Source organism: Plectropomus leopardus, chromosome 15 (assembly GCF_008729295.1).
Source record: "Plectropomus leopardus isolate mb chromosome 15, YSFRI_Pleo_2.0, whole genome shotgun sequence".
Classification (NCBI taxonomy): domain Eukaryota; kingdom Metazoa; phylum Chordata; class Actinopteri; order Perciformes; family Serranidae; genus Plectropomus; species Plectropomus leopardus.
This window is the reverse complement of record NC_056477.1, coordinates 18,231,435-18,245,922: the sequence shown is the minus strand read 5'-3', so window position 1 is coordinate 18,245,922 and position 14,488 is coordinate 18,231,435. Positions and strand designations below refer to the sequence as shown.

Genomic DNA, 14,488 nt, shown 5'->3' with positions numbered 1-14,488 from the left:
TGAAGCAGAATACATGTTTTTCTTTCAATTTGTCATACCTCTCTGTGGGGTAAAACTGCATCAAACTCATAACAGGGAGCCTCGACTCCATATACTACTCCATCAGCTTATCACATTCTTTTGTCTTTAATGTTAGGAAGCATCTGTTAACTCACACATTCAGGAGAAAAAGAGCATTACAGGCATCAAATTGGAGTCCTCCATGCTACCCGTCAAATTGAACTCTAATATTCACCAGTGTTTTTTCTCAAGTTTGGCCTCCTGAAAATGGTGCCTCCCCTGATGTTTACTGGAAATGAGAGTGCACGCTCAGAGGGTCATACCTTTCAGCAAGTGTCTGTACAGACAGATATTTTCATCAGTCTCTGGAGTTCTTTGTCAAAGACAGTGTTTCTGTGGGAAATCTCCCCTGGCATTTAATTTTCACATAAAATGTAATACATTTTGTCTGTCTGCAAGGGACAAGACAAGAGTCCAGGTGCTAATGCCTCTGTGGAGAGCCACAGTAAGGTGAGGACAGGGGTCTAATGTTTCTCATTAAGAGTGAAACTACTGGTACCACTCTGGTTGATAGTTTGTAATAGTTGTAATTGTTGTAAATTGCCACAATGATTATTAAAATGTAATGAGTTATAACTTTTGCTTCTGTTGGTGTCCTCATATAGTTTCCCCAGCTGGCACTCCATTGGTAGTTGAGGGCTTTTATAACCACCAATCCTCTAAAATGTGTTCTTTTCCTCTCTTCCCTTATCAGTAAATTGAAGTTTATGTTATATATGAACAGGGTTAAGGAAGGACATTTCATTATTTATTCCTCTACTTTCTGTCAAGGGGATAAATGTGCTAAAATTTTATCCCTGGTCAGGCGTTCTTTCCCAGTAGAAGATCTGCTTAGAGAGTAATGGATGATACATGGAAATGCAGTATGACCTATTCTCTCAGTATGTTAATATTCATGGTGTTATGATTAATTTCACCAATTGCCTTAACCCACAAGCATATGCCAGCGGCTGCACACTGTGCATGGCTTGCATTTATTGGCTCCTGGCATCATCCTAAACTCAGTTTGTCTGGCCGTAAATGAGTGTAAATGGATACCTTAGTGGAGCAATGAGCATGTGTTTATTGAAAGTAATGCCCTGTCACAATCACAGCTGGCAAAAAGCAAGCCACGATAACAGTGACATTCATTTGTTAGCAGCAGAGGGAGTATTTTGTAAAATATAGTCCATTTCACAGGGGGGCACGTTTGTACTTGCTTGAGGCCATGCATTTTTGACTGATCTGGAACGGTTGTTTTCCACATGTACATCGAAGCTGAAGTGTGTTATGTTATGGATTTAATGATTATCAGGAGCAAGCTTTTAATTCAGATTTGTTGTGTAGTTTATCATGCTGTAATGGCACTGCTTAGGGCATGTGTTCAGTTGTTGTTACTTCTGCCTGAATTTCTTATCCATTAATGGTTTAAACTCTGTCATTTAGTTTGATTTTGGTGGCTTTAAATGGAGGCCCAACAAGTCATGAATTAAAAAAGCACTACTGTCACACCAAACCTCTATTTAACATGTGGACAAAACAGTGAAATTTATGCAGTTGTGGTAAGCTGTTTGTCTTCCTGCTCATTTTTTATTTGGCAATGTGACTAATGATGCACATTATCACCTCAAGGAGGTATTGAGCTATGCCAGCCATGTTGCTGAGTACATCTTTGTGACATGCTTTTCTTGGAGTTATTATGGGGTTGTCTGGGCTGTCTTCACCAACATCCATTTGCTGCAGAAAGAGAAGCCCCCAGCTTGAAATAGCATCTCTCTATTTAAGTGGTTTTGCCTCACCTCGGCTCTATGAATTGCTAATGCATTTGAATGTTGGTCTTTTCTCTAAAAAGGCGGCTTGTACAGGGAAAACCCAACAAACAAAAAATGCTTAAATTAGAGAATAGCAAGATCTTTCACCAAGGACAGGTGTATATTACATCCACTGTGTCCATTCATACAGAGGGGCAGCAGCTCTAGTGGATGAAATCATTTTCTGATGCAGAAGGCTTTTTTCTTTTGTAGTGGTCAACATTGAAATAGGACTGATGATTACCTACTTTGTGTTTTGCCCGAAGCAATATAAAGTACACCAATGGCAGAAGGATAATGTGTTCAGATACAAATGCCTCTCTTATTGAATCGATTTTCAGCGCTCTGTATCACAATCAGAACAGAAACAGCACCATTCGTACTTTACTCAGAACACATCCAGTGGTATAATTAAATTTGCTTTTACCGATAGCTCTCATAATAAAGAAATTATGTTTAAGACTGTTAGTTAATGATGTAGATTGTGATTGTTAAAACTGGTAACTTTGTGGTTTTTGTTTACTGAGAATATTATCCCAAGAAAAGATTTAGAAAATTAAAAAATAAAACCGGGATGTCTATGCTGTACAAAGATGCAAATACTGGTGAAATTGATGCCACATGACCAGATAAATCAAAGGGAAATGTCCAGTGTGTTGGTTTTAGGGGCATATTTTGACAGAAATTGAATATACCAGGTATGTTTTCTTAAGTGTTTAATAACCTGAAAATAAGAATTGTTGTGTTTTCATTGCCTCAGAAAGAACGTTTTATATCTACATAGGAATTGAGTCCGCATCTATGGAGAGTGCCGTGTTGCACTGCTGTGGTTCTACAGTAGCACAGCACAGATAAACCACAACACTGGGTCTAGATAGGGTTAGAAGGCCCTCCGAATGAGCAGCTTTAGAGAAACATTGATTTATTTTACCTGCTTTATTCCAAATGTTTACCTGTTTCAGTCACCAGGTCCATTTGTTTTAGAGAGACCCAAAGGGACCAAAAGGGACTGTACCATCATGAGAAACATACTAGCCTGATAAAAAATAAATCAAATTCCATCATACATTAAGTTCTTTGTGGGAGACAAAGATTTTTAAAATTCTAAACGTTTCTATTCCAGAAATAATATATAACCTGCACACCAAATTTAAACTTATAAACTCAAGCTTAATTATTTTTCTAGTTTTTTTTCCACCAGACAGGCATACAAAATTAGTGCGATTTTTTATGTGGCCCCTGATGATGATGATGATGATGATGATGATGATGATGATGATGCTTTATTTAACAGCTCATAATTTGTGTGAAACATTTCTGGTCTAATAATGACACATATACATACCAGAGTTCAGCAATAATGTTTTATTTCACTTCAGGCAAATGGGTCAGAAATCTACTTGCTCAAAGTACAGTTTTACTTGCCCCCATACAAATTGCCTGTATTTATTTGCAGTTATAAAACAACCACAAAGACGAAGGCTGCCTTGCAAGTGAGACACTGTCGGCTCTTGTTATAACACTACGGCGACATTTTCCGGAAACGCCTTTGAAAAACTACAGCATTTTATTCACCTTGCTCTCAAATTTGCGGCAAATTGTGCAATACATACATACCCACAACCTCTAACACAACCCAAATAAATTCCTGTTTCCAGGATTATTGAAATGCTTGATGCTTTAGCTCTTAAACTTTGTCTTTACCCATCACCATTTTCATTCAAGCGCCCAGTTGGCACTGCACATTTTGAACTTGGAACTAAATGAGAAGCAAGCATGATTGCTCATCCTTAGCTGCTTGCATCCTCAGCTCCGTAACAAACAATGTGTATAATTCCTTTTTACAGCTTGCCTGATCAGACATGTGAGTTGCTAGATTAACTAGCCGATGTGACATTTTACTTATCGTTCAGCCCTGTATAACAGTATTTCCCTGCTATTGTCCTGCAAATGACATTTTTGTGATATAAAAATCTTCAAGATGACCAATGCAATGAAATAAGGAGCTAATTTTATTCACTCTATTATATCTGAGAATCTTACAGAGGAATACAATACTTAACAGACCAATTCAGTAGGCTAACTTTTAAAGTCATACACATAGAGCTCTAAAAAAGTGGTTGGTGATTGCTTAATGGACCTCTCATGAAATAACACCATTGCTCAAAACATGTCTTTAACCACCTGCTAGGCTCAAATGTCTACTGTACATTTCCTCCTTACAATAAAGCTACCTCTGATGGAAGCTTTCAGAGTAATTTCTTTAAAACACTTTATTGCTTTACAAACCCATGAGCATGCTTTCAGTAAGAATGATTGGTTTAAAAAAGGTCAGAAACATTGCTGCTTGAAGTCATGACTCTGTGGCCAGATATGTTACTGTCATAAAGGATGAGTACATCGCTGCACTATTAGTGCAGGTGAGGAATGTGAGGAGTTAAGTGAGCACAGAAGTTGAAGCAATGAAAAACAATGACAAAAACAAGAAAGCCCATGGGCCGTAATGTAAGCCTATACATCTGCTAGAATTCTGCCATGTCATTGGACCTCATAGAAGCGCAGCCAGTAATTTTATATAAGTTGTTGTTGTGTTTGTCAGTGCCTTTATTGCACCATGGGTGTCTTCTTCTTTTTTCAGCTAATGAGATTTGCAGCAACAGCCAAATTTTCAGTTGCACTTTTATGTAACATAAGCCCCATGTGTTTTGTTCAACTTATAAAGCAGCATGTGTAAGTGCATTTTCTGTGTATGAAGATATATAATTGTTGTGAAAAGTCTGAAAAATATTTTGCTCATTTTATTAATTAATTCATCTTTCAAAATCACATGCAACTGCCCGAAGTGTGAGGCTGACAACAGAAGAAAATGCCCAACAGCCACCAATGTGAAATTGAACAGTGTCATTTAAAACAGACATTCATTGATGCTATGCAGTAATACGTTCTCAAGAGACGAAATAAGAAAATATTTAGAAATGAGAGTTGTAAGGAATCTTTTTTTTGGGGGGGATAATGGAAATTACCCATTTCTTTTATGGAAGATTTTAAATGTGAGGTGAATCCATAGAAATTCATGGATGTATGATTAAAAACATTTATTTTTTCACTGTAAGATCAATGTTTCTTGATAAATTAATAAGTTATCCCTGCCCTCAATTTGTCATTAAAAAAGTTTTCAAGGAATGGGAATGTGTTGTCCCAGAAATTGGCTTTATACTGTGACATCGCTGAATGAATATAACCAGATGAGGGAAATTAAAACATATTCTTCATAGAAATCAGTTTTGATGTATACATTGCCTTTAGCCTTTCATTGGAAATTCAACATCACTTCAAGTGGATGAACATAGCACATCCCAAAGCAATATCAAATCTGCGTGGATGGAATAATGTTAACTGACTCAGACTCTGGCAGACATAAAAACCTTATATATTACATCTGAATCAGAAACATTAGATTTGTACTTATTTACATATCGCCAGAAATGCAACATGTATTTATGAATTATTGATGTTATGAATACTTAGTGCTGGCAATATGTGGCACAAAAAGATATCTTTAACTAATCTGTGGATTTCAACTCTTCTTTTGTATCCATATAGCACTTTACTCCATCATACTCTTCTGTGTCTTCCTATGGATCCCCTTTGTCTACTTCTACTATGAAGAACGGGATGACGACAACTTGAACAGATGCTCGGTAAGAATGCACCTTTTTCTACATAGCAATGCAACCTGCTTTGAAGTAGTTCTGAGAAATTTGATTCAGATGATTTAGGTGTTACTGAAAAATATGTTCATGCAAAGTGTCTTGAAGTGATTTCAGTTGAACAATGTTAACCCATTTTAAAATTCTATGTGACAAACAATGAAAGCAAACGTCCATTCCTCCATTTTTTTACTCAGATCATTAGGTTCTCCCATAGACTTCTCTGAATACTGCATGAACCTTCACAATACACAGACTTCAAATTTATCAGCACAGTGTATGATAGATTATATTCTTCGTCTTCTTCTATTTTGCTTTAATATTTTGTCAGTATTTTGTGCCCTGTACTGAGGAACATCTCCCTTGAACTGTATTTTGTAGATGAAATGACTTACATGAACTTTAAACCTGAAACTAGTTAATAAGTACTCCCTTCACAGTAAAATCTGTACTACAGACAACTAACAATCTATAGTACAATGGCATTTGTCTGTCTGACTGTATGGTGTATGTGTATGCATCCGTGTCTATGGAAATAGACTCGGATTGTTTTTAATAATAGTTTTAATAATACTGTTTTTAATAATAGCTCCTGACTGATCTGTCAAGCCCTATTGTTATATACAGTAAAAATATCAAATGCAAAAAATGCAGGTTTCAAAACATTACAAAAGGTTTATTGTTTTACTAAATTCATTTAGCATGTTTTTAAGGCCATTGAGATACAGATAATCCTCCCATAGTGTGTTTGTGTTTCCAATAAAAACCTCAACTGGCTACAAAACTGGATACATTTTAGGGAAAAGGATTACAATAGGATATGTTGTGGCAGTAAAAAGAGTCACATAGTCAAACCTTTGCACCACTGCTCTCATACTGTAAATTGTAGGCTACATAGTGTCACCTGAAATTTGCCAAAATTTGAAATCCCTATCTTCCAAAGTCTTTTTCGTGAGTGATGTACCAAACACCAGCTATCTCATAGTGCCTTTCTCCTTTCTGCGTGTCAGTTTTGAGCTGACAGAAGCACTTTCTCTTACAGACAGGGAGGTCTTTTGTATTGTTACTTTAAAAGCACCTTGAATAGCTTTGGGAGTGACATGTTATCTCCACCGGGTCAAACTGGATCTACACCGACTGTGTATAGCTCTCACTCACTATAGTCCTTAGCTAAATGGTGTATGACCCCTTCCCCCTGCTCACAATGAATAATAATATTTCACTTCATGGCTATGATTGACCAGTTAAATTTTTTCTTTTATCCCAGCAAGTGAAAAACGCTCTGAAGTACACAATTGGATTTGCCATTGTCTGCGTGGTGCTCCTTTTAATTGGGTAAGTTGGGGACATGGAAGGTTTCTTCCGCTTCAGTACACGATAGGTGGAAGGGGGTGTGGATGTGTCATTGTGTTCAGTTAATGAGAGGAGGACCCCTTCAAACAGCTGCAGTACCATTTGTCAGGCCATGATAAGCCATTACAAAGAAAAAAAAGGTCTAAATATAGGTTGTGTCCTTGTCTATCTGATTCTAAACTAGATTCCTCGTATTTTGTCTATGTACAAAGCACATGCAGGCAGAAAAGTGAATCATTTTTGTCACATTATGTGTTGTATCTACAAATCTATGGTGATGATCATTCTCAGCCATGTCCTATTTATCTGCCTTTTTACACTGGTAGCACTTCATAATAGATTTCTTTGCAGCCGTGACAGCAACATGCCTGGAGTTCAACCTATACGATGTAATATGCTCTGTCAACCATTAAATGGAGCATTGAAGAAAGGCTTACCTAGTTTGTGAAAATAAAGGACACATGTGTATGCTTTCTTCTAGCTTAAAGTTTGGGAGTTAGGACTTTTTTATAGACAGAAGCAATTTAGCCCCTCTTTTACCTCATGAGGTGGAACTATTGCTGCTTTGTTCTCACAGTTGTTGCTGTGGTCGTTTGATTTTCAACAACATGATAGCTTTTATCCTGGCCTTTTCTGATACTGGGAGACATAATGGCTGTGTTTCGTAACTGTTTACTCAGTGAAGGTTTTCTTGATGGCTTATGTTTGTTGTCTTTATATCTTGCAAGGTGTTGAACTTCTTAAATAACCCCTGGTCTTACTCTGCTACTGGTTCTTTATTTAAGTTTTTGTGTCATGCCAAATAACTTATCTTAAAGGTCCAGCGTGTAGGATTTCGGGGGATATATTGAAAGGAATGGAATTTAATATATTAAATATATTTTTCTTAGTGTATAATCACCTGAAAATTAAAATCACTGTTTCTCTTTGCTTTGAATGAGCTATTGATATCTTCATAGAGAGCAGGTCCTCATTAATGGAAATCTCCAATTTCACTGCCATGTTCCTACAGTAGCCTAGAACGGACAAAGCAAATACTTGCTCAAGATAGGGTTGTTCATGTTTTCGCGTTGGCCACTGTAGTTATAAGCCCATCGGAGACAAGCAGCATAAAAAAATGCTGATTTGTAATGTGAAACTGCTGTATTCAGTGTTGATACCAATTTAAATCAATGAGTCAGTTGGTTTTGGCAAGAAGGAGACTTCCAGGGATAATTCGGCTCTCAGTAAAAACCTCCTGCTCTCCTGGTCTTTAGTTCGCAGAGAAAAAAGGCAGGAACATATGAACATGTAGTGGTCGGGCCGCCCGTCTCCTACATGCCAGATAGTGTTCGTAAAACAATGATTCCTAACAGAAAAACCTCTTTTTGCCATCACCTGGTCTGTTTGTTTTGCAGAGGAAGAGACCTCTAGGGACAATTTGGCTCCTGGTAAAAACCTCCTGAAAAATAAACGCTGAAGTAGTTCTAACTGAGAGAAGTTTTAGCTGGTTGCAATCTGCAATCCTCACTGCTAGACGCCACTAAATCCCTCTAAATCTTACACACTTAACCTTTGAAAAGTAATTTAGTCTCATTTCCAGCCTTAAAACATATTCTTTTGTGTGTTCATCTAAAGAACATTGCATAATGTTTCTGAGAGGTCAGGATGGTAGCTTCATAGTCTTGGTGCCTTCGAAGAAAATTATAACACATTTACTGTGATTTTTTTTATTGAGGACCAAGGCAACACAAGTGGAACTCTCCCAGAGGAGTAAGTGGCCACTCATAGTATTTTCAGATTTCCTTGATGACATGGTGTCACAGACACATTGCATTGAAGTTGAATTTACTCTTGAACACTATTCAATATGAATGGGCAAAAGCATGAATAACTGTTCCCGTGTTTCTCATTCTAAGAAAAACACCTTTTAGCATTTTAGAAAGTAACAATCTAACTACAGACACAGTTGTGAAGAGTTCAGTGTGGTTAAGGTCACTTTCACTAGGTGTTCTTTCATAAAATAAAAAGGATACATAATGTGACAGAAAGGAAACACATCCCTATGAAAAAGATAAAGTGCAAGTGAGGAGCCCTGAGGGTATCCACATGATAGTGGGGCAGATGAGGCCTTTTGAGACCTGAAATATTGTTTTGTTTTTTGCATATGAAGCCAAAGGAAGTCTTTGAGATGCTGATCTAATGTCTTTTACCTCCCCTGGTGAGGTTTTATTTATTTATTTTAACTTTTTTTGAACTACCAGTTTTTTAACTTCCTAAATAATCCATGTAGATCCATGCACCACATTTCTCTGCTGTCTGTCAAGAGGGATCAATAATCAATGCAAAACTATTTAATTATTAATGAAATCAAAGTCTGCACTGAAATTGTTCATTGATACTGTTGACCCTTTTCCTACTGTGTGGTAATTCTATGAAGTGCTGTTAAAGAAGTATTAACAAATTGTTTTCTTTGAATTTTCCCCACAACATCAAGGAGCTGTTTAAATACAGTGTATACCTCTCTGCATATCTAGAACTGTAGATTAAAAGAAAAACTTGGTAATTATGTTTGGTCTGTCTTTGTGAGTGATGGGTTTAAATGGCTAAATTTAATTAAGATCATTGTATGATGTAATTAGGAGCTAACAGGATGTGAGGGGACTTATTACAATAAACAAAACATGAGGTCATCTTCAAGGAAACTCATTTAAATGTTACAGCATCTGTTTGATTGGAAGATGATTGTATAATATTATGGGGTACAAATATCAAAATGCAAAGAAGTGCTGTTGTGATGCTGCAGGTCATAACGTTCATAATAATTGTTAATATTACAAATGTGGCAGGCTATAAATTTATATTATTGTGCAGCTTGTGTTTTTTTTTTGTTCCAAAATAAATAAAAGTATAGAAGATGCAGAGTTTAGAAGTCTGTCTATTGTGGTAAGAAAAGCAATAAATCCAGTTTTCAAGGGTGCAGTAGTATGTAAGTGGATAAGGAGAAGGTCAATAAAATGGTTTTTATTGACCTTTTTATATGATTTATAACCCCTAAGTTTGTGTGTTAACACATATTAACAGATCATATTTAACACTGATTATTCGTTTATATTTATTTGATTTTTTATTTAATTATGTCCCATTTAAATGTATTATTTATTTTCTGTAGCAAGACAGGAAAATTCTGAAATAGGAGCAAAACTGTTTTGAGAGGGAAAAAGCACCGGTCCAAATATAAAGCATGCAGATAACGAAGAAAAAAGAAATTCACCATGGAGCTTGGAGGTGTCGTTGCTAGAGTTGAGAACATACTGTGAAAGCTTCTTTTGCCATTTCTGTCTGAGCATTACGCTATATGGGACATAAAAGGTCTGTGTAGTGGGATATACTGTAGGTGTTAGACCAGAAGTAAATTTCTGTGTGCTGCCCAGCGGCTTTTAACAACATTCTTTATTAAAATAATGTTTTTCAACAGACCTGACTGCAGTCTGTCTGTGTTTATCTGGCTTTCTTACCAACTTTCAACAACAGCAACGACAGTGGTTTATCAATGTCTGTCGTGAAATGCTTCAAAAAACATGGAAGAGAGTGATTTAGTTTTGAAATGTGTTTGTGGCCGGTAGAGAAAAATAAAAACAGTTACTGAAACCATCACTGCCAATACAAAGACGAAATAAAGCATAATGTGCACTGGGAACAGTGATAGTCTAGGATTTACCTACAGCATTTTACCATGCTTCTACTAAATGATTGTATTATCGCTTTCAGAGCCTTCGTTCCACTTGAGGCCCCTCCAGGTCGGAATTCCACCCATTGGGAGAAAGTACAATACCTCTTTGAAGAGCTTGGGAGTAGTCGTAAGTACAGCCTCTATAGAAAATACTGAGCTCTTACTTTTATAGATGTTAGCATGACTACTAGAGTTTATTTCCTTTGTTTTTTGATAAGTCAGATTGCTTAATTCTTTCAACCCTACCCAGTCATTATTCACCCCATATTAGTTTGAATTTGTGAAAAAAGACCTTTGTTTTTCTTGCATGCTTCTGCTTCTTTCTGCTACAGTCTTTCTACTGTATTACTCCACTACTATCCAGCCACTTGATCAGTGTGAAGTCTAAAGGTTTGTCTAGACATTTTGGATAGGTTGCAGTTGCAGACAATACAAAAAGACCTGTGTCTCAAGATATCCCAAATTGATTCTATTACAGATTATCACAATTTGAAACTGATTTAACTTAGTAAATGCACATTTATCCCAGCTTTATGAACCTACTTCACAAAAGTATGAAGGTTGGTTGAATTTTATGCAAGTAGCTCCCATTTTAGTACTTACGGAAAACCAGGTAAAGCAGGTTAGCATGTTCAAAATGAATGCAATGCTGAATAGCCCGCAGTCATTCTAGGAAACTACACTGAGATGTTACAGTATCTGCTTACTGTGGATTCACTCACTAAATGACTAAATAACTGACAATATTTGAAAAACAGTGACTTCATGGATAAAATATCAGTGTGGAATAAGAAATTCAATTTACCAGTTCTATTAATCTAGTTATGATGATTGACTGTGTGATCCCAAAACTGTGAAGACACCCCGTCTCGTGCCTCTTTACTTGTTGAACGAAGCATTGCCAAATGTGGACTCCTAACAGTCCTCTGGCCTTTTGCCATCTGGGGATCAAGGAGGAAGCTGAACCATCTGCCTCTCTTCACAATAGTGGACCCCTACATGCTCTCCCTAACCTTCCTCCCTTGGCACCGGGGGAAATTGCTCGGCTGCTGAGGAGGAAATGCGAGGATCATCCCTTTTCTAATTCCTCATCTCTTCTCTCACCAGATGGGAGGTTAATTGAGTAAAGGAAAGGCACTTTTTGCCACATAACCCTGCTGACTGCTTTGCAACAACTGTTCATTAAGGCAAATACATCTTTAATGACTCAAACATTACATATGTTACAGTGTTACAATGATGCTTGAAAATTGAAAATCTCAGATCAGCAGCTATTAATGTTGGCATTCAAGACCAGACAGTACAGTCTTATATTTGTGGCCATGTCTCAGGGTGGGGTGGAGTAGGTGGCAGTCTGACTTTTAAGTAGGACGAGTGCTTGGGCAAGAAATACTGCCTATCCTCATTATCAGTAAGAAAAGAACAAGTGAAGTCATACTGACCCTGACATCCACATACACATTTATGTATGGCACAACCTGTATGTGTATAAGAAAGTCTAAACAATAGCAATTATTTCCACCAGTACATTTTACTCTTCTGGCTTACAACAGAAGAAGTCTGTACTGCATTAGCCTGGAGTCATTCTGTGTTTTCCTGCATCAGAACAGCTGTATTGACAGAAATATTGAGTTCTTATATCTGACCTTGACTCCCCAGACTACTAAGATATAACCATAGATGCTTTTAGAAATAAAACAGTTATAAATAAACAATCTATGAATAGATGAGATATGAAAAGAGAAAAACAGAAAAAGAACACATGTTAAAAGATCAAACATGAGTTTTTGCTTGTTGTCGTGCATCTGCAACATAACAAATCAATATAACATACATTGTTGCTAACCGGCAACCAAAATACGTGTTCCTAAATCATTTTCCAATATCAAAAGCAGCTTTTAAAGTTATTTAACTTTGATAAACTAAAAGTAGACGAGATGTTCACTAGACTGCTAATCATTCCCATGCAGCAAACAGCGATTGAGAGTACCCAACCTTCTTTGAGTCTGTGGGTGGGGTCCTGGAGAGGGCACCACATAAGGACTCCACAGATCAGATAGGGGACATAAACGCCTGAAGGCTTTTCACCTTCCTGCATATAACTGCATTAAATTAATCTGGACTTTGTTGCCCTCTCTTTGTATATATTTTATGTATTGGCATTGTGAATTCATAGAATTCTAATCATAATGCAACCCTGACTATATCTCTATTCATTTTAAAAGTTTCAAACAACACATAGTATTATGTGCAAAATCAGAAGTTTGTGCTTTGTAATACATTCTGAGGAAACTGGGGTTAAAACATTGTATTCTTATCGAGTGTAACTCTTGTCATGAATGACTCATGGTATATGAAAACATTTGCAGAGCTGTAGTTGTTAAGTTTTGTGTCTTGAAAGCCTTTTTTACTAAGTATATTCCATTTTAATGGTATTTTTTGTTTTGTTGGACCTGCCTTCAGAACACTTATATATGTATTTAAATTTAATCAAACTATTATGTTTCTTCAGGTTAGAATTTGTGAACATACACAATACATTGTCCGAGTTTTGTGTTTTGCTGTCTGAGTTTTAAAATAGCACGGGCAAAAATAGAGTCTATTATTTTTTCAAATGCATTAAGGCTTTCAGTTGAGTCAAGTTTTCCCTCAACTATTGGATTAAGGCTACAATACAGCCAAAATTCTTAAACTGCTGTCTAATCACATTCCCCAAATTATATGACTTTTTCAGTTTTATCCACACAAAGAATTTGGAGTTTGTTTGGCGGTGTGTGGTCATTGTTGCAGGTATATAGTTTACTGTATCCCATCCCTTAAACAAAAAGCTGCATCCCACTTGCATTCGATGATTCTGTTGTCAGAAGTAGGAGGCTCAGGCTAAAGGAGCTCCTTAATAAACACCTCTCTGTACAAGTCTCATGAATGCACACAAGCCTGAAGGGCTATATGCAGGGTAAGATAAGAGCTACCTCATTCCATTGGTGTTGGAATCGAAGCTGTACAGATGTGGAAGCACTAGCGATAATAGACAATATTCCTTCTGTTTAATCCCCGGAAAATCTGCTCAAGAAACCAAGAGAGTGGCAGCAAACATCTCTCCTTTGCTTTGTGTGGAGTTCATGAACAGAATGTTCTCCATGCAGAACATGGAGCCATTGTCTATTTTACGAAGCTCACCACTAAACAATGGCTGCAAAATCGCAATGAAACACTCGGGAATAGGAAACATGTATTCAAATGTTAATGTTCAGCCCAGCTGTCAGACTTCAAAGTTTTCTTTTTGCATACAATACAATAGGGAGCAGGCATATAATTTATCTCCATTTTCCACCTCTTTGTCCTGCTGCTCCTGAAATGCCTCTAGAATAAAGTGATAAATGTTATAAATAACACAAATTATACATGCCCCGAATACTGACTTAATATTCTCAATCATGCCACTGTCAAGGAGAGAGGCAAACAGAGAGCCACCTATGCCCATGCTGGCAGGTGGGCTGGGCACTACGAAGTTGCTGCTGAGCGTTTGTGGGATATCTATAAAGGGACAACTGTGTAGCTTTTTACGTGGAACCCTGTAACAGGTGGGATCTTGACAGGGGATAGAAGCAATCAGTCTCTCCATCAATCCCTGTCTTCTAACTCCAGCTCTGACAGCTGGTGTGACACCTACTGTTGCCCTTGCCTGATGGGTGGTCCCCTTTCTGCCTCAATCAAAGGTGACACACATCAGCTAGACCTACATACATCGAGAGATCCAGCTGTTACAGCCGCAAACTGATCGTGATCAATAAATGAAGTGACAACAACATGGTGACCAGATGTGTCTCCAGAGGGGGGACTTTGCTACAGTGGATTCATTA

At 37.2% G+C, this 14,488-nt stretch overlaps 1 protein-coding gene across 1 annotated transcript in view; it reads left to right on the top strand.

Moving 5' to 3' along the window:
• Positions 1-14,488, top strand: part of lmbrd1 (LMBR1 domain containing 1) — a 65,745-nt gene that overhangs the window by 14,365 nt on the left and 36,892 nt on the right. The window contains exons 4-6 of the mRNA XM_042501813.1: positions 5,454-5,551; positions 6,828-6,895; positions 10,664-10,752. Coding sequence (XP_042357747.1) covers positions 5,454-5,551; positions 6,828-6,895; positions 10,664-10,752 — 255 coding nt within the window. The remainder of the gene's footprint in view (positions 1-5,453; positions 5,552-6,827; positions 6,896-10,663; positions 10,753-14,488) is intronic.